Source organism: Toxotes jaculatrix, chromosome 7 (genome assembly GCF_017976425.1).
Source record: "Toxotes jaculatrix isolate fToxJac2 chromosome 7, fToxJac2.pri, whole genome shotgun sequence".
Taxonomy (NCBI): domain Eukaryota; kingdom Metazoa; phylum Chordata; class Actinopteri; family Toxotidae; genus Toxotes; species Toxotes jaculatrix.
In genome coordinates this window covers 10783516-10803636 of record NC_054400.1, presented here as the reverse complement: position 1 = coordinate 10803636, position 20121 = coordinate 10783516, and the positions used below count along the sequence as shown (strand labels likewise).

Genomic DNA, 20121 nt, shown 5'->3' with positions numbered 1-20121 from the left:
CAAGAGCACGCCTAGTGCAGCCATGGTTAATATTATCAGAAACACCTGTACTTGAGATAAAACGTTTGTACAAAATGAAAATGAGGTGTGGTAAAGTGATCAGATTTGTATAACTTTCAGATTTCTACCACAAAATCACACAAGCTATGCACACTTCTTGTCAGTCTAGTGTTATACTTTCATGAGGTCTGGTAACTTACAAAAGACAGATGAAAAACATTTCTTTTTATTAAAGACAGAGGTGAAACATACTTGCTTCCGGTCATGCTGCCTCTTTCCTTTGAGGAGAGTTCAAGCTGATTGAACTTCTACTTGGAAATTTGTGATGTTGTCCAATGTCCAACCACAAGAGTGTTTATTTCCTTTTCATACTACTCCACTGCAAAACAATACAAGCTGCAGTGAAGGAGGCAGTTTGGCTGCAGTAAGTGCAAGAACAATGAGAGAAGCTATGACAATTAAGTGTGTGATAAGAAGCTGTTTAATTTACAGTTTGTGCTATGACATTGCCACACTTCCAGCCTTGCTAGCTCCCACAGTTTATACTCTACCCGACCTGCTTTTAACCACAGTGCCAAGGTGAATTTCACTTGGCAAAAACTGGTCTGACTGCAACATTAAAATCTCTGCCCTCTGGTTGTAACCCAGGCTTTTAGTTTGAAAAAATGTAGCTGAAATAGCCCTGATAGTCACAAAGGCTGTTATCTCAAATTTTAGAACGCTCCCTCCAGAGCCACATGGGACTTTACTTTTCAAAGCCGAAGGTGGCTACACATCAAACTGGCCTTGATATGTAAAACCAGTGAAATGTCCATTTTAAAGGAATGTTTTGACATTGCCCCTTTCTCAGTGTTCCTGAGAAGGACAGGGGCAAGACATCACGAAAACGTGTTTCTTCATGGAGGAAAATTTGAAGTTCAGGCAGAACTGATCTCCTTGTCCTGTACTATTATGAGTATTTCATTTTCACTCATCAGAGATTGGTTTTGGTTTCTCTCTTTGGTTTCACTAAGGCCCCCCTCCACACTCAAAACAGTGAGGAAGGGCGGCAAACTGAGATTCTGAGGAACAGGACAACTGCACAGACAGAGAAACAGATGATTCAGTACAACAGTGTAAAACATGATATCACTGGTGTAAATTATGATAAAATAAAAGGTATGACTGTTTAGGAAAACAAATTCAAGTTAAAAATAAATAATACCAGACAGTAAAAACAGTGAACATCTGTAAAAATGAGGGGAAAGAGGCAGAGGCACATACTCTACATATAAAGTAGAATTCAAATAAAGTATAGCAATATAATGTTAATTTATTTATTTTAGCAGTTTAGCAGGTGGCACTTCCTTTAGTACTCTTCGCTTGTGCAGAAATAATTTTACCATTATAACAAGGAAACTACAAATGTAAATATTCAATGTTTAGAAAATATTTAAAAAATAAATAAATAAATAAACACACAAAAACAAAAGACTTCTTGTCAAACTATCAAAAACAGCGAGGGGAGCGCGCGCGTCTCATCCAGCCCGTCCCATCATTCCCTCCCACCTTCCCCCCGCCGATGTCTGCCTCTCTGTCTCTCTCCCTCTTTCTCTCGCGCTCTCTCTTTCTCTTAACGGGATGGATCAAGCCAAATGCGGAAGTTTACACCCAGTAAAGCTGCTGCCGCCACAACCAAGATGAGTGTTGACATGACAGTTGAGCTGTAGCGAGGGGAGGGAGCGGTGTGTCCGTGACAGCGAGGCGGCGAGACCGCAGGAAAACACCAAAGACAGCGCCGCTGAACTGGACTTCGGACATGGCTTCTCTGGGCAGCGCAGAGCGACGGGCTTTCGCTCTGAAAATCAACAGGTAAAAAAAAAAACACCCCACAACAACAACAACAACAAAACAAAACTATCTTTCATTGGGAGCTGCGGTTGTTTTGGTGTCAGGTTTAGTTTAGGAGCGAAGGTGAACTCGTGGTACCTCCCCAGAGATCTGGGAGAGGAGCTCTGCCTTGACAGTTGGAAGGGATTCCACAGTGGAGCAGGCAGCCACATGTTGTGAATGTTAATGCTGCAGGTTAGTTCAGTCTGTCCCGGGGAGGAAAGAAAGGCAGCCTGGAGGACTAAAAACAGCCAAGGACTTTGCCATGTGGTCAATCATGAACATAAAAGTTTCTCTCTTGTAGGCTCATTATTTTTCTAAGGTAATAGTCTGAAGTGGAGAAACAATGCTAGTCTACACTAAGCTGACAAACTTGTACCATATCAGTGTCATTTCCTCCTCATGAGGATGCTGATTCTATATCTAGTGTTTCTAATATGATCATTTCCTGTGGTGTGTAAGGTCTGACTAGTCCATAGAGCTGCTATAAATGAGGAGGGATGTGGTCATAGTTCCCGCTGTGACTTTGGCCAGGTGTGGAGGAAGTATGTACATGGAAGTCCATTGTGTACCATGCCTCTTCTGTAGTACAGCTCATTAAAACAAACACTAATATGTCCTTTGCAGCACAGGCATATGAGGTTTCTCCAGGGCTCCTCTTGTAACAGCAGTGCAGGTCAAACTCAGTGGCTCGTTGCACATTTTGAACGTCATGTTGCAGCAGCTTGTGCACTGGGGTTCATTTACATTGGAAGTGGATAAGGGCAGAGAGGATGATTAGTTTTGGTCAAACTTTGGACAGTGGATGATAAGGAGGCAAACTGTTTACCCTCGCATTTGGTTATATTGTATTGCAGCATTTTTAAATCCCAGTTGAGCCCCTCTTTAAAGTTCTGTGGCACATAAATCAGTTGTTTTTTCTTCTGCAACTTTTAAAAGTCATCCTAAGTATACCATCTGAAACTTTGTAACTTGGATGAAAAAGCAAGATAAAGTTTTATGATTTATTTTATTACATAAGGAACTTGAATGAATCACCACTGATTCAGTGCCAATCACAGTACCTTAGGCGATGTCCGCTAGTTACCTGTTTCATCCCATCAACAATCTGAAACCTAGAGATATGCAATTTACAATGACAGAAAACAAAGAAAAAAATGTTAATTTCCTATCTGTTGTCCAATCAGTTAAACTCATAATTATTTCATCTTTAGTCCAAAGCCTTCTATTGTTTTACACATTTTTGTGAGTGTGAAATCCTGTCTTCCTCAGCAGAAGTACAATCCTTTTTTTTTATTAGCCAGGAGAAATTATGGATACTTGCTGTGCTGTGCCTGTGCAGAGCTGAGCTCAGCTGCTGAGGGATGTGAGGGATCTTGGGTCACAGCCTGAATCCAGTGATGAGCCAGCAGAGGGGCTGGTTAGAAGATGCTGTACTGTAGGAAAACACGGTGTTGTGGAATGTGTCGTTTCATTGTGTTAACCAGCACAGCCAGTAAGTGATGATGCAGGAGACACAATCCACACTCACTGACAAGTCACTTTTCAAGCTGGTTTTGAGTTTTACTGTGGGAATTCTGTGGGTTTTAATATGACATCTTTTGATTTTGATTCAGCAACACTGAATGAATATTATATAAGAGATCAGTCAGTCAGTCAGTACTTTGACATATGTGATTTTGAAGGAAGGAAGCATTTTTTTCCTTTATTATGACAGTGGAGAGGTGACAGAAAATGAGGAGGGACCTAAGGGTTTAAGATTGACACTTGTTGTCAGTAGACATATCAAAGTACTGACTGTCTGATCTTTTTTATAGCTTACACTACCAGTGTAATGACCCATCCTTTTAGTTATGTTGTGTATCTACTATATGTGCTGCACATAATATAACCATACATAAAAAGCAAAAACAAAGCACATAATAAATGACAACCTGAAATGTTGTTAGTTTCAGGTAGTAGCTACATTATATAAAATTTATTTAATGTTGCTAAATCATATACATCATATGATTTGAATCATGTGCACGATTTCAAAGAGAATGTGTGACTTCAATTGTCCGTGCATTGGTCAACAAACTACAAAATCACGTCTTATGTCAAGGGGAACAACTAAGAAAATCGTGCAACAAAAGACAGACAAACTAACCACATGCACAAAGAGGAACATTGGTCACAGGGTGAAACTCAAGTATGCTGTGTACGGCATGCTGAAAAACCTGTTAACTGCCACACATCATATAAGATAATGCATAATGTTTGCAGTGGTGCATTAGTTATATCAGATTTAAAGAAGCAATGTTCATTTATCAACCCCTAAAAGCCCCATATGTTCTCATAAACTTCCTCTCTAGATCTCTCTATCAGGATGGAGTGTGAGGGAAATCCTGCACACTGTGGACATTGTGTGGCTCTAGTTTCACTTCGCTTTTTGCTCATGGCAGTTTTAAATCAGGAAATGTGTATTTCTTCATGAGCGCCTAAAAAGGGGAATGGAAAACAAGTATATGAATGCAAAAAGCTAACATAAAATCATAGGGTAGCACAGTGTTCAGCTTTGGCGAGTAGATCGAAGGAAGATGAATACTTGATATTTTACCACTGAATGCGATGTTTCTTATGAGCATATGGTGACAGGTGTGAGGACAGCTGTGACCGTGGGGCCTCTGTTCTTCAGTGCTCTTAAGTGGCAGGGGGATCTGGATTGAGTTGCATCTGATTTCCTCTGGGCTCTGGTTCATGACATCTGTTAACCCTCGTGGCTGTTGGTGGGCCATTGAGTTATGGGGTGGGTACAGTGTCAAATAGACACACACCTTCCTAAAAAAAAAACTTTGGGTAAATGACTCACCCTCTGGTTAAAGCTTTCAAATTCTGAAAGTTGTATTTAAAGTTTCCTTTGGTCACTTTTTCTTGCTTGGAGCTGCCTGTGACCTGAGTCCTGCCAAATGACTGCTGTGTTTGTGTGTGCCTCCCTTTGACAGGAAGCTGAGCTGTGATGGTGCTGATAGCGGTAGGACCCATTAAGTCTGGAGACATATGATAGTATGAGACACACAGTGGGGGCATCCCTTTGGTCTGCTTTCCTTTCCTCCTCTTGTCATGTACACCACATCACTCTCTGTTTTCCTGTGTTTCCGCTTTGGCTCAGATGAAGGAGGAAAGACTTTTTTTTAGTCTTTAACATACAAGCTAAAGGAGTCTCCCACCTCTAGTGGATTGACTTGATAATAATGATGATAACAGGGATAATTATAGACTGTCTAGCTGAGCAGCATGCCTGGTGGGAGTCGCACGGGGAGTAAATACAGATAATCATGAGTAGAATTATAGATATGTCTGTGTGGAGAGCCTATTGATAAGAACTGTAGCCGAGAGAAGCTGTGATAGTGCAGTTTTAGAGCCGGACTCAATTTGAGGAATGCTTGGCCAATGATTACAGAAATGCTGACAGGAACACACCATATGCACACACAGCAAGTACAGGCCTGCTATAGACAGCACGACATAACAAAATGGGGCCAACCTCTTTCTATAGGGAGGGGATGATAAAGGGTTTCCACTCTGGAACCCACAGTGAGATTTCTTAACTTGGGTGTGAGTCCTGAGACCTCCCAGAAAATGCCCAGCTTTTTTTGCGCAGGTACTCATCTTAAGAAATATTTCTCTTTCATGATCTAATGTAATTATAATGCCACAGGATCAAAAATGGCAGACATCATCTAGTATTCACTTTAAGTGACTCTCAGTAACTTGACGTCTAACAGCACTGGTGACAGATTAGAGGCATATTTAACAGAGCTCATAGATAGTTGAAATAATGGGGTCACTCAGAAAGTTGCTTTAATAAAAGTTATTTTATTCTGATTAATTATAAAAAGAATTTTGTCTTTCTGTCTATGAATAAGAGATAGCTTCTTTTTCTTTTACAGGGTGACCTATTTAGCGTAGTGGGACAATGGACGCAAGAGGTTATAACAATATCACTGACAACTATTGACATCATTGTACAGTGTTATCAAAATCTGGTTGATCTAACATGTTAGTATCTACTTCCAAAACAGCGTCTAGTACTAAACAAACTAATCGGATTCCTCCAATTATTAAATTGTTTAAGTTGATTAATGATTGATTACTCTACAAAACAGTTCTATGGCATGACATAGTAATGCTTTAGATGCTGCACTATGGTTTATGATATGGTTTTGGCTCTTTTGCTAACAGACAACAGGATAGTGGTGCTGAGGAAAATGTGCTGAGTCTTGGTGCGTTTTAACAGTGTGCTTAATCTGTCATCAGCTCTGGTTTATAACTGGAGTTTACTGTCAGCTGTAATTCTCTGATCTGCATCGACTCCCTGGGAGCAGCTGTTTTAGAGTGCCATCCTCATCAGTGCTGATTACCTATTCTAAATATATCTCATGAAAAAAGACAAAGGAAAGTGGTAATTATTGTTACAGGCTTTGTGTTCAGTGAGGAGAGTTCTCTTTCAGTAACAATCCAAACGCTCCATCCCAGATAAACATTTATTGACATTTTGCAATTGACTTTCTGTGGTTTAGCTTGATCTCAAGGCCTTGACGCATGTCATGATAGTTATAATCAGTGTGTTTACATGCACACAAGAAGTCTTGCTACTCAGAGGTATCAGCTTACATAGGAAATCAGATGTGTCCACATGCACTGTGGTAACCTGGATACTGTAACACTGTGTATGCATGTAGCATGACAGTGATCAGATTCCATTTCTACCGTGACCTTATTGTGAAGTGTATTTCAGTGATTGCAGAGACTGCTTAATGATTTTTTGAGGAGGTGTTTGTGGGACACCCATATCACACACATGTTTAAGTAGTTTGTCTGACACGATTATTTGTGTAAGTTGGACTCTCACCATGACTAAGGTGATGTTAGGATCACGGTGGCACTACAGCCAGCAGATGACTGGCTCTTTCTGAAAAGCAGTCCTTACAGTGTCCCAATTCTGAGTGTATAAAAACAAAGTATTTGGCAATTGAAATACTTGCAGTGGTAGCACCTTATATATAGTATTATTTAATAATAATACCATACTCCCAAGCTGCCACCATAGATAAAATCTAATTCTGAGAAACACGAGGAGCAGAGACAGGTCAACCAGGGAGTGATTTTTGGCCGTGGCTCATCCTTCCGTTGGAACTTCACATTTAAGAGGCTTTGGTGTTTCTTATGCATTGCTCAATGGAGTTGCAGCATCAGCTAATTTGCTGATGTGGCTTTGTTCATATTTATTTTAAGATGACATCATCAAATTGAAAGAGCAGTGGTGAATAATGTGGGGAAATGCCACTATGGTCATTGTCAGAGATCTCAGACCTGGAACCCAGTGTCCTGATGGGCTTCCAAAACCTCAGAAGCTGCTTTCAAGACCAAAGCAGTCAACTTCAATAACAGCTTTTTTATAGACATTGGCAGTCCCAGTTTAACAAAGGTGGTGTAACTATTTCTCTGAACTCTCTCTATTATTGTTGACAAGAATTTGTCCCTTTGAAGTGATGTCTTTGGGTCGAACCATTTCAAGAATTCATCAGTCTTTGTGTCTTGGTGGTTTCAGTAAAAAGTAATAATCAAGACATCTGTTTCTACTGTGCTGATGACAGAAGCTGCTTTTGGTATTATTTTGCCTAAATGACCAAAATCCAAAACCCTGAATTTTGTCTTCCTGAGAAGAACAGCTTTGGTTTTATATAACAAAAGATGCCAAGACACAAGCCCCTTTAAAGAGAATGACAGATGCTGTCTGCTGTGACAAGCTGTTTGTCTACTAGTGGTAAAATAATGCCTGCTTGGCTCTGCTGGCAAGAGCTGATTACTGTTTTACTTGCCTGGTCTTTTTATAGACGGGCCTTGCATGTGTGTCAGTGTATGCGAGTAAGCAATCCCACGTGTGCATGCGTATGAGAATGCATGTATGTATATGATACTCAAGATACAGTGTATGCTCTGTAATAGTATGGGTTTGTATACATAAGCTTTGTCTCTCCAATGGCAATGAAAGATATAGAGGGAGGGTACATATTAGTGGTGAAGTGGTTATGGCCTCAGTCTGTACACAGGGTAGGGCATGTCTCTTTAGAAGTCAAGTTATGAGAAGGTTTTACAGGGTTTAAATTGCCTTGGGTACAAGCTTAATACACCCACCAAAAAATGTACCCTTGGGCAAAAAATTGCATTCTTGTTTGCTCAATTTTTTTTTCTTTTTTTGTTTTCTTGCAAAGACTAATCTTGTAAAGACTATTCTAGTCCTGTTTCTTGTGCTATTTAAACTAGAATCAGAATCACATAAATCTCGGTAGTAACACATTCTCATGTTGAAGGGATATATGCTTGAATCATCCATCCATCCATTTTCTGCCACTAGGGTTGGATCATGGTGGCAGCAAGTTAAGCAAGGTAGTCCAGGTGTCCCTCTTTCCAGCAGCGCTTTTCAGTTTCTTATGTTGCCTGAGGTATTCCCAGGCAACACAAGATATGTAGTCTGTCCAGCGTGTTCAGGGTCTACCCCATGGTGTCCTTAGGTGGCCTCCTGCTAGTTAGACGAGCCGAGAAAACCGGCCTTCCAGTGTAAGGTGCCCAGGAAGCATTCTGATCAGATGCCTGAACCACCTCAACCAGTTTATCTCTTATCTGTAAGACTGGCCTCAGCCACCTCATGGAGGAAACTGCCGCTTCAGGAGACTCCCAGGCCAACCATGCCGAAAAGGTCTCCTACATGTGGGAGAAATCATAAACATGCTAAAAGCAATCTGACTAAAGAGGAGACATCTAATACAGAAGTCATAACTGTTTTGTCAACAACCCCCCCCCCCCCCCCAAATACCTGGGGAGGTGGATCCGTGAGGAGTGTCATTCCTTGTTGTGTTGAACTGAAAGCATTCTGGAGCTTTAGTTTATTACCTACAGCCACTTTAAGCTCCACTGGCTTATGCAATTTGACACGCTGCAATGCAAGAAGAGTAACTCAGCACATTCCTTTTAAACATTAGTAGTGTAAAAAGTGGGCGGGTTGAGAAACTTAGGTTTGTTGATTTTTGTTTGCAAGGTGGGGTGTGTTTGTGAGATCCCTCGACAGCCACTGTGCTGTTGTGCAAGGGACAAACGTACTGCCCGAATAAACCTTAAGGATTGTGGCTGTCCTGAGCCGCTCTCAGGTGTGAGTATTTATATGATATGTGCGTACACCTTTGTACACCGTAAGCTGTATGCCGCTTTCTGAGGTGAATAAGGGTTAAATATTAGTGTGTCAGTTTATAGTGGCTTTTACACAAGTAAGAATTACACAACGTCGCTGTTGTCACTGGTGATAAAAGAGTAAAAGTTGATATGGCCAGACATACATAAGTATGTGTATGTGTGTGTGTGTCTGCGTGTGTGTGTGGCAGCTCATTGTAGAAATCATTAATAGTAATATGCTTCATCTGATTTTTTTTTCTCTTTTTGGTAGACTATTTGCAGACATTTATTTCTGCATCCTTACATGAAATATTTTGTGATCTTTTCTGAAAGTGAGCTGTGTTTAAATAAAATAGTGCTGCGCTGCTGGACTTTGCTCTCTGTGTAAATTTGTATACTGTTCTCCCACCCATGCCTTAGCCTTCCCGTGGCACGCCATTATTGTGTTGACATGATTGATAGAAAGGAGGGGAAAGTGTTATGGACAGCATGATTGGAGTAGGTACAGATGTAGTCTTTACTGAAGCCTTTAAAAGTGAACTGTGGAAATGTCAGAAGTGCATATGTCGACATTCCTTTCAGCTTTTCTTGATTCTTGAGACATGAGCTGGCTTGGTGATACAATGTCACTGCAGAACATCATTGATATTAGTTTTCATGAGGCTGCCTCACAGATTTTGCATCCTTCATGACTCTGCAGCCTCAGTGGTTTTGACATGCTGCATTCCTCCATTGCAATGGTGTTTATGGGTTTGTGGTGGTAATTAGTAACAGGACTGATGGAACAATGGCCTCGGGGACTTAATGAACCCATGAGATTGACCACAGGGGAAACAGTTGGGAGTCTTTGCCCTCTAACTCTGCACTGTGTAGCAATGTTGCAATAAATTCTTTCTGACACTCACACAAGCAAAAATACATAAAAAAAGAGCAATTTCAACGTCATATACTAGCAAGCGTGCACTCACACACATACTATACAAACATGCTAATGTTTATGTACACAAAACTGGCCTTCCATTATTGAGCTGCATTGAATAAAGCAGTTGTCTTGCATGGTCTGGTTGGGGTCCAATGATATGGTAGATTAATTACAAAGAAACAGACAGTGCATTAGCTCTGCGTCACATGGAGATGAAATGTGTGCAACAAATTGGGACACTGGCTCTTTTCTTGTCATTCTCTTTTCTCCACTCTTTTTGGAGAAAGCTACACGCAAACACACATATACACTAAGCCCATATACCCAGTATATTTGAATACTACTCCATTCCTATGTCATGTTGATTTCCTGCTCAGTCTGACCCTTAAATCAGGACACAATATTTATTCTACTGTCTGTATGGCTGCCAGCATGACAAAGCCTTTACACAGCCAGCGGAGATGTGCCTCTGTAGAGAGTGAACAATAGTTTGAATGGAATCATCATGGCTGACCAATTCATGCTAATGCAAGTGGAAACAATAGTGGAATTGCTGTTGCATCTCTTATTAAGATAAACTGTGAATGCTGGTGGAGCTGTACACAGGTTAAAGTTTTACATGAGGCTGTGGAAGTTTTCACTGTCTGTTTTATATACAAATATTAACTTTCGCATATACTCATGACTATGGCGTACTGGTGTATCAACTATTATTTTGTCTCCTTAACACGAAACCTTATGAAATGTACGTGTGTTCCATGTGTTCCAGGCACTCCTCTGCAGAGATCAGACGACACTTCGGTGGAAACTATGGCTCTTATCACAACCGAAGCAACTCTAACGCTTCTGCCTCAGTGTGCCTCACTGTGGTGAGTTTCCTTTTTGTGAAAAGATTTTGCAATTCAGCCATTTTTTATCTGGCAAGTGTTTGCTGTATTATCCGTCATATTTACCTTTGATTGATTCACAGCTGCCTAAACGGGAGAGGTTATTACTTATTTGCATTTGAGCTAACATGTACCACTAACTGCAGGCAGGTTCAAGAACGGCAATACATTCCTTTTATGTATATATTTACTTAGCCATCTGTCACATATGTTAAGTGTGTTTAAGTAGATGAGTCTAAAAATTAATTTTGCACCTATAGTGTCACTTCATCTGATACTAGTGATGTAATACTAGTTCCTAGTTGACAAATACGGTGACCAGAGGGTCAGTGGTGCAGTTTCCTCTAATGCTGCACTCACACAGCTTTAGTGTTTGTGCTCGCACTGCCACGGGGCTATAAGCATATCTCCTTCACATCCTCTTTACTGTTATTAGCACTGAGAATGTCTGAGTGAGTGTGGCGTCTAGTACCGAAGATTATAATTTGTAGAAATTCTTCTTCAACAGAAGTTACTGCTTTTTTTGAAAAACAGCTGTCTGCATTTCTGCAAAAGAGTATTTTTAGGAAGAATCTTTCTTCCTCTTATAATATATGAGATAAGAACTTAGTCATGGCTTAATATGCTTTTGTTAAAACCATCCTGACACAGCCTGCATTTTGATTTAACCGGGTTTGGAAAACCTAGTATCCCTTAGTTTCCAAAGAGGATTGAATGCCATTATGACAGGTTGTTTTCTTGCCGCTTAAGTTGAAGCCTAGCAGACAGGTCAGAGTGATTCCTGCTCTCTCAAGCAAGCAAGCAGGCAGAATGATGCACAGTAATCCTTTACAGGGATTTGTTCCCTCTAAACTCTCAGTCTCTCTGTAGTACCCTCTGAGCCTCTGCCACCCAGATTCATATATTCCTCTTTCAGTCTTCCTGCTTTTTTTTTCTATTTCTGTCTTTTCCTAACATTTCTTCTGTCTCTTCCACTCTGCATCTCTCTCATTTGAAGTTTTTCTAAAGCTCTTAGGCACTAAGTCTCCTGACATATCTGTATGAATGAGTGACTGAACCTGGAGCCCTTTGATACCTTCCCAGTGGTGATCCTTGAGTTCATCAGCTGACAGGGTTTGGGTACTTGGTGCATCCGTCCCACTCCACTTCCAGCCCCAGCATGCAACATGGTTAATCTCTAACCTGCTTGGGAAATGGGTCAGTGCCTTGGCGACTGACAGTCACTGGATGGGGCCTGCTTACCTTGCAGCTTACACGGACAAATCTTTAATATGGCCGGATTTGGGATGCGGGAGAGAGATTTTAATACTATAATCTCTGGGATGATAGTTTCCCATTATTCAGCAGTCGTGTCTAGCACAGGGATGAGGGAGGGATGTTTGTTGAGAGGAGGGAGGGATGTTTGTTGCTGCAGTTGTGACATGGTTCACTTTGCTGATTGTCACAGTTCTCCCTTTCTCACCGTGTTGCTATTTTTAATGCCTGAAATGGGGAATGTTGACTGATCAGTGTAGTTTGTTGTGGGTTTAATATACAAATTGAGAGATTAGGATGAAAAGCTGCATGTGTTTTTATGAATGTGTGCAGAGTGTGTGTGTGTTTATAAGCAGCATGCACGTGTGTGTGTTGTCTGTAGTTTCTCTTCCTGTCTGTTGAAACACCAGTTGATGGAGCGACGCCTTGCCCATGTCACTTCCTTTAACGTCGTGTGGTTTTCAACTTTAAACTGCAAGACACTTTGCCTGAATGTTCAAAGATGCGGTCAAAACATTTTGTGGGTTTGAACAGCCAGGCTCAACTTCAGTATTCATATTGACCGATGAAAATCCCTCTTCTTCTTTTGGTAATTCATTTGTATTCCAAATCTACTGGAGTTCTCAGCTTCTAGGAATATGAAGATCAACTTAAAGAGGATCTGTGCACTACACCGTGGCTCAGTTTCACCGAAAAGCATTCAGTGTCAGTAGGTACACCCTGCAGGTTCCTATATCCGGAGTGCGCCATTTTGTTCACTTCCTTTTTATGGTGTAGTTTTCGGTTTTCGGCAGGGTAAGTCTACAGTTTCCGTATGAGCGCATCTGATTATGAATGAAGAGATTATTAACATGCTTATTGTTTTAAATGCTTATTGTTTCATGATTCAACTCTAATGTGGCTGTATTTTGTTAGTCATGAGTTCTTTACATGCCTATTTTCTCTCCCGGCTTGTTTTTTTGCAAGTGTACATTGAGAACAGTGATGCTGGTAGATACATACCGTTTTAAATGGATGAATTTTTCTTAAACCAGCCTCCAATAATGATTGCTACAACATTTCTTGGCTTTAAAAATGTGTAATTTGTTTATCAAAAAAGCTTATTTTATTTTCTTTTTTTTTACGTGAGTTTTGTCAGCTATAGATTATCAGTGCTTCCTGCTTTTAAAAACAATCTCTTTTCTCACAAGTTGTTGCAAAGGCATCATCTTTATAGTCACTAATGAGTAAGCAGATAGAAAGTCTGGCAGCAGATTTGGCAAGGAGAGGTAGTTTCTTGCAAGCTCCTCTCATGACTCCATAGAGCAGCCGGCACTGATCAGAGGCATGCATAGATTTGCATTCATTTGGATTTGTTAGCCTCCATACTAAACAAGAAAAAGAGGCCATGCTACAATGATTGTTTGAACTTTGAGGCAGAGAGCCAGAGAGATGCACATATGGAGAAGACCGCCACTGTGGAGACACTGTTGAGGTTGACGCCTCCTCCTCAGAACAGAGGAGTGAGAAGGTTTCGTCTGTAGGCTTGTCATTCAAAATAATAATGATACAGTTGTTCCAACTGTCTGTTCTTTCCTTCTTTTGTTGCATGCTAACCATTAATACAAACCTATGCCGTACAATTTGCTCTTTAGTGCTCAGCAGAGAAAAATAGCCTTTAGGGTGGATTGATGTGCAAAAACATGTCTGAAGGCAAATGGAATTTGCTCTGCTTTCAAAAGTTGAGTACAGCAGTGACTCATGTTGTTGCAGTTATCTCTGCCTCCTCTGTGTGCACATATTATCTGTTGGTGTGTATGCCGTTGGCTGATTTGGCTCTGTATTTTTTCTTCTCTCTTGTACACACACTTTCTGTCTTTCACACACTACCTATTTGTCATGCAAATGCTTCCCATGTGCGACAGTGTGCATTATTAAACACTTAAATATTCTTTTTGGATAGTGCAGCTTCGCTCTCATAACACTTCCCATTGTATATGTTGAAACGCGTTTGTAGGATAGTTTCCTTTATTTATTAATTATTTAGGAATTCCTTCTGAATGATATTGTAGTGAATGTTTATTTCCAAGCTTTTGCACACATCAGCCGCAGCTTGCAGACTGTAATCAGATTGGAGCTCTGCCCTGTTTGCTGCCTCTTTTCACAGAGACACCTGCTCCATGTAGTTTCCTCTTTTACAACCACAGCCAGCCATGCACCACAAAAGACGTGTTATCTCATCAGTTGTGTGTTTTTTTTCCTTGGGAGCTCTTTTAATCACAAAAAGCTCATCTATTCCTCCTCTTCGAGTGCCAGTGGGAATTTGTTTCATTGTGTATCAATGAATTTAACAATATGTTCAGATTCAGAGACCCATATGAAAAATTCATCCCATTTGCACTGTACATAAAAGTGATTACAGCCTTTCTTTGATCTGCTGTAGCTCTGGAGTGTGGGCTGAGTTTCTGTCTAAAAATAGGTTCACAGGGGGAAAAAAATGCCTGACTGTCTGATGCAGGCCAGTTTGTTCCAGTTTCTATTTATGTATGTGCTCAAATCTTTTGTTCCTCGACAGGTATGAGGTGTTAGAAAATAATCATGATTCAGCGTGTTTGGTCCAACTTTCTTTTCTATGTTTTCATTTTCCTCAGTCCTCCGCATTATGTGGATATGACTGAGGACGGTGCAAACTCATCAGTTGACCTATAGCTTTCCACAAATGATCGTTTTGTTTCATTTCCTTTTGTTATAGTCATCCTACCTCTAAACCTTTTGGCATCTCTGCTGATTCTCCACTTTATTCTTTTTGAACATTTGATCATGATATTTGGTGCTAAGTGTTCTAATACCTCAATCTTTTTTTCTCCCCCAACTCCAACATTCCCCTTCCTCCGTCACTCCTTCATTTTTCAGCCCCAGTCGTATGAAGCGGTGGAGCCCCTGGACCTGGAGGAGTTCTTGATGTCACAGCTACGAAGTGGAGACACAGACCTGATGCATGAACTTGGAGACTTCCCTGACGATGACCTGAAAGTGGAGCAGGTGGAGAAGGAGTGTCGCACCATTAGACACTCTGTCCCTGAAGAAGGGTGGGTTAACAGACATTAGATAACAGAGGAAACAACAGACTTTGATATAAAATAGTGTTGAGCGTTTCAGCCTATCACCAGTTCTAATATCTACACTGTTAGTTAAAAGCCCATTGACAGTCTTAATGCACTGAACCACTAACTCCCAGTTCAGGGGTTTCAAAATGTCGTTTAATTTCATTTCAGTTCATTTAAATGTCTAAAATCATTTATTGTAAAACTATTCTGTCAATGTCTGTTACTTAGCTTACTCAGAGCATTTATTTGTCCCACACCTTGACCATGAAGTACAGATTAAGATGAAAATTTCCAGTAGTCTGTGAATGTTTCCTTGTATGTCTGCCTGTGTGTACAGTACATATCTTCTTATTCTCCTCATCCTTGCCCCTCTCCTTGTAGAGTGGAGTTGGACCCCCATGTCAGAGACTGTGTAAAGAGTTACACCCAGCCATGGCTTGTAGTCTCTCGAAGGTAAATATTCACCCTACAACAACAACAGCAACATTTGCAATGCCAGTGTTCTGGACTCATTACAGCTGATGTACATGCTGTACAGATACCTTTCACGCAGGTACCTTGACAGATATATTAATATGATTGAAATTCACTGTTCTTCAGAAATGTATTAAAGAAGTAAAAAAAAAAAACAAAAGAAACATATTTTATGTTGGAAATAATACCTGACAGGGAATTTTCTCATGTCTGATGTTTATCTGCTTGTTGTTTATATGCTTGTGTATATGTCAAGGTGCTTCATGCTGCAGTGTTTTAACCACAGACTCCCAAAATCAGAGACAGTCGTGCCCCACTAGCTGTTACACTGTGCAACAAGAGGCATCTGTCTGAGAAGTTTCATGTGTCTGTGAAACAGGAAACAAAAGGCCGTAGAGATCCAGATAAACATTTTACTGGAATCTTCTGCCTCATACATTGTAGTCCTAGGTTTATCTCTATCTCTCTCCCACACACACTCACATACACTTCACGCATACTATGTTATGTAAGACTTCTGTTTGTGTTCTTATCTTGATGGATGAGAAGTGCAAAAGCGTATCAGTTGTAACCAAGCTGTGTCTTTTCTGGTGTGCGTGAAGGTGCCAGGGCGACGGTTGGAGCACGTATTCGGAGCGAGCTGGCCTACACAAACTCCTTCAGAAACAGACCTTTGAGTCCGATGTGCAGCCAGACATCCAACAGAAACCAGTAAGGAACACAAATAAAGCAAACCATGGAGTTTAACACACAGTCACCCTAAAAAAGCTGTGGTAAATGAACAGATAAATCTTCAGGGTTAGAAACCCATACTAATGTTCTCATTCAAACCCGAGTCACTTAAATTGAGGATATTAACTAGGTTACTTAAAAGTTTTACTGAGCCTGTGTCTTAACCAACAATCTCTCTTACTCAATAAAGGAGAAGTATTAGCCTTCTTCAGAAAGCCATTTTCAAAACCAGTCTTGTGCAGTGTGGCGTGCTGCTTTGCTACACTCCAGAAATTCTTTACTTCTTTCCTTCTTTAGAAAGTCTTCCCTGCACAAATCTTCAGACCTGTATTGTTCCTAATGGGACACTCTGCGCTGTATCTGTGCTGTTTAACCAGATCAAAGCAGTCAAAAACAAGTTGGGTTAGAACCCTTGGTTGGGTCCCATTTTCATGTTCAACAAACAAGATACTTCCCAAAAGTCAAATTATTCCTTTAAGCATGCTTCCTAAGCAGCACACTTGAATGCTTGCACTTTAAGTGTCTTTTGTGAGGGGAAGACATTTTAGTGAGAGCAGTATGGTAGTCCATGCTGATCAAGGTCTGAGGGAGAGACAATGCTGAATGTGAAATGTGAGAGTGGGATGGGGCACGCTTTAATAGGAAACACAACAGTGTATTGTTATTCATATCACTCTTTTCCCTGTGGCAGTGACCCTTTCAAGTTTGCTCATCCTGAAACTAAACCTGAAAATTATAGACACTCCAATCTCCATCACCTGTACGTGTTAAGCCAGATATTCAGAGGGACGTTGTGTTTAAATACATGGTATTCTTTTTTTTCTATTCTGTGCTAAACATTTTTTAAAATCAGTATCTGACATCAGCATGAAGGCATTACCTCTTACCTCCATTGCGAATCCCTGCCTCTGTCCTCCACTGCCATCATTTTGAGCCAAGTTCCCATCCTCTCTCACTGCCCTCTCTCTAGCTCCTTTGTTTTACAGTTGCCAAATCCTGAGCTCCTAGCGTCACGCAGTTCCAGCCAATCCCAGTCTCAGTTAGTGTCACTCCCAGCCTCTGGCTAGTTACCCAACCATCTCTCTCCACCAGCCAGCCCCACAAGTCCCCTCCTGTCACCCCATCCTTGCCAATTCTGGTTAATCACCCAAACCAAAAGGCCCTTATTACCGCCATGGGCTTCCCATGATCTACATGCCAGAAAGAGAGTGATAGAGCAAGGATGAACAGCACTATTGTTCCTCAGCTCTTAATAGGTCGCTTCTGTGGTCCAGTCTGCTTTTGAAATAGCCCTGGGACCATGGTGTGATGGTCTCCTGGAGCCTCAACAGGGTGGAAGCTTCACCAGGGTGGAAGCTCGGTCAGTCCTTGCCTGTGGTCTGAGAGCTGGCATGTGAGATTGATGGATGATGGGAGTGGAAGAGACAAGGAGAGAGGGGTGGCAAGAGGGACTGTTCAAAGCAGGATGCAGCATTGGAGCAGAGAGGTTAAGCCTTGCCCTGTAGCTAAGTCTGAGTAATTCCATATGGTCCCAGTGCCAGACTGAGACCACTTACTGATAGGCAGAGGATGATCCAATCCATTAATTTTAATATAGTGCAATGTTAAGACTTCATCTTCATCAGGAATGTTATTTTCTTTATCAACAAATCTGCAAATTGTTTTCTTGATTCATTCTTAGATCTATAAAAGGTCAGAAGGTAGTCAAAAATACCCATCATTGTTTTCTAGAGCCCAAGGTACCGTGTTCAGATTGTTTGTTTTGTTAGAAGAAGAAGTGAGTGAAGATGTGTTTATATGACATGTTTATGTTGAAGTCAGAGTTTCGATTTATTCATATAAGGTTGTAGCAGCTGGTGGTATCAATATATGGATGTAAGCATGTATGAATCCTGTATATTCCAGTAAAATCAGCAGTAAACAGGGCCGAGCTAACAGGACAATGTGAAAGACCTCTTTTCTGTATTTCTGATGCTTGATTTTCATCTCAGACCTTACTCCAGGGCATCTGAGAGAACACATTCGAGCACATTTACATATTTTAATAAGTAAATTAGTTTTAGGTCTGCAAATTAATGCTGCTGCCTGGCACTCATTCCTTTGTCCAACAGGCCATTGCTGGCAGGTCACTGGATGTCAAAAATATGCAGCATCTAGTAGGCTTGTGTTCCAGGGCCGTTATAGCTCTATGTCAGCGAGTCAGCCCTCTTTTCTGCGATCATTTTTGTCTGGCAAGCCATCAGCCTGCTGGGAGATCTCTGATTACAGAATTTGATCAGCTAATGCACAGTGTGTCGATATCACTAGTGATGAGTAACTCATACCACCCTACTTTATGTCAAAATTCAGTGGCCCCATTTCCTGATCTGGTGACCTTTTTTTTATGTGGATAACGGTAAAAAAAATACAGTAAGAAAGTTGCTTATTCATAATAAAGAATGAAATCAAATGAAAAGTGCATAAAGTGTGTATGAAATTAGTCATACGCTATGTATGTGCCAGATGCAATCACCTGCTGAACACTATAATATAAAGACTCATATCACTTCACTCTCTGCATACAATGAACTTAAACATGAATATATGGTGTGTATGCTGGATACTCTACACTGAGTGAACGCTGATCATGAAAAACATGAAAGACTGTCATTGTCCGCAAGCCAAAACAGAAACTGTCTAGACTGTCTAAATGCCTGTTAGCTGTTTGTTGTGTCTGCTGACGACATAACCGTCATGGCTGCATTTTGAATTTGGTGTGTGTTGTGGACAATTCAGAAAATGCTGTGCAAGTACTGAGCTGATTTTTGCTATTTGTTTTTAATACATTATAGTCGAGGCCAATTTTGAAATTTGAGCTAACAATGGGAGAATGCTGGGAGATTTAAAACCATCAGGGAACAAAGGAGAGGAGACTTATGAATCTCATGGGAAGCTCAATTAATTCAGTTTAAGAAATATAATTTAAAAGGAGGAAGAGCAGGCTTTCACCAAATATCCACACACATGCAATTTTTTTTTACCCTGTATCCATTTCCATTTGTTTTTGCTCTTAATGACCCCCCCCCGGGCTATTCTGCCTTAATACCCCATTATTTTTCTCATCCCTTGTTTTTCTCCTGCTACTCAATCTCTCCCACACACACATTTCATTACTCTCACCCTAATCTTTTTGTTCTCCCTCACCCTGAACCCCAACCACCACCCCTACCCCTCTCTTTCTGTTTTTGCCCCAGGTCAAGTCTCCAACTCTAGCTAGGCTGACTGATGACTCTGGCCGCACGCTGACCTCCTCTGACTTTAACCTGCGGTGTTTAACTCCAGACCAGAGAGTGGATGGGCTGCTGGCCTTCAGCAGCCATGAGGAGCTGGACCGCTTAAACCAGGAGGCACGACACGGAAACAGACACCCCGAGCTGTTTGCCCTGTACCCACCAGCTGATGAGGTGAGATATAGAGAGTTGGTTCTCATGTGGTATAATATATCAGTACACATGGGGACCATGTGGGTTAGTCTCTGTCAAGTAAAAAACTGGTCACAGCTATGAGACACGTGAGAAATATTAAATACAAGACACATGACACTACATCACACTACATCCACGTTATTAATATAATAGTTAACTTTATGACCCCCCAAGATCTTAAATCTTCTCCAAATATAACAACTGCTCTCTTTCTTTTTGCA

At 40.9% G+C, this 20121-nt stretch overlaps 1 protein-coding gene across 3 annotated transcripts in view; it reads left to right on the top strand.

Moving 5' to 3' along the window:
• The first annotated feature begins 1681 nt into the window (after positions 1–1681).
• The window catches only part of dock8 (dedicator of cytokinesis 8), a 50785-nt gene continuing 32345 nt past the window's right edge, over positions 1682–20121 (top strand). For 2 of the 3 annotated variants that reach the window (XM_041041587.1, XM_041041586.1), the window contains exons 1-6: positions 1682–1851; positions 10773–10872; positions 15037–15212; positions 15612–15683; positions 16307–16415; positions 19670–19879. In XM_041041587.1, the coding sequence (XP_040897521.1) occupies positions 1799–1851; positions 10773–10872; positions 15037–15212; positions 15612–15683; positions 16307–16415; positions 19670–19879 (720 nt within the window). In that variant the 5' untranslated portion in view covers positions 1682–1798. Of the gene's footprint in view, positions 1852–10772; positions 10873–12754; positions 12940–15036; positions 15213–15611; positions 15684–16306; positions 16416–19669; positions 19880–20121 lie in introns of those variants that run through there. The other variant, XM_041041588.1, reaches the window with a different exon arrangement.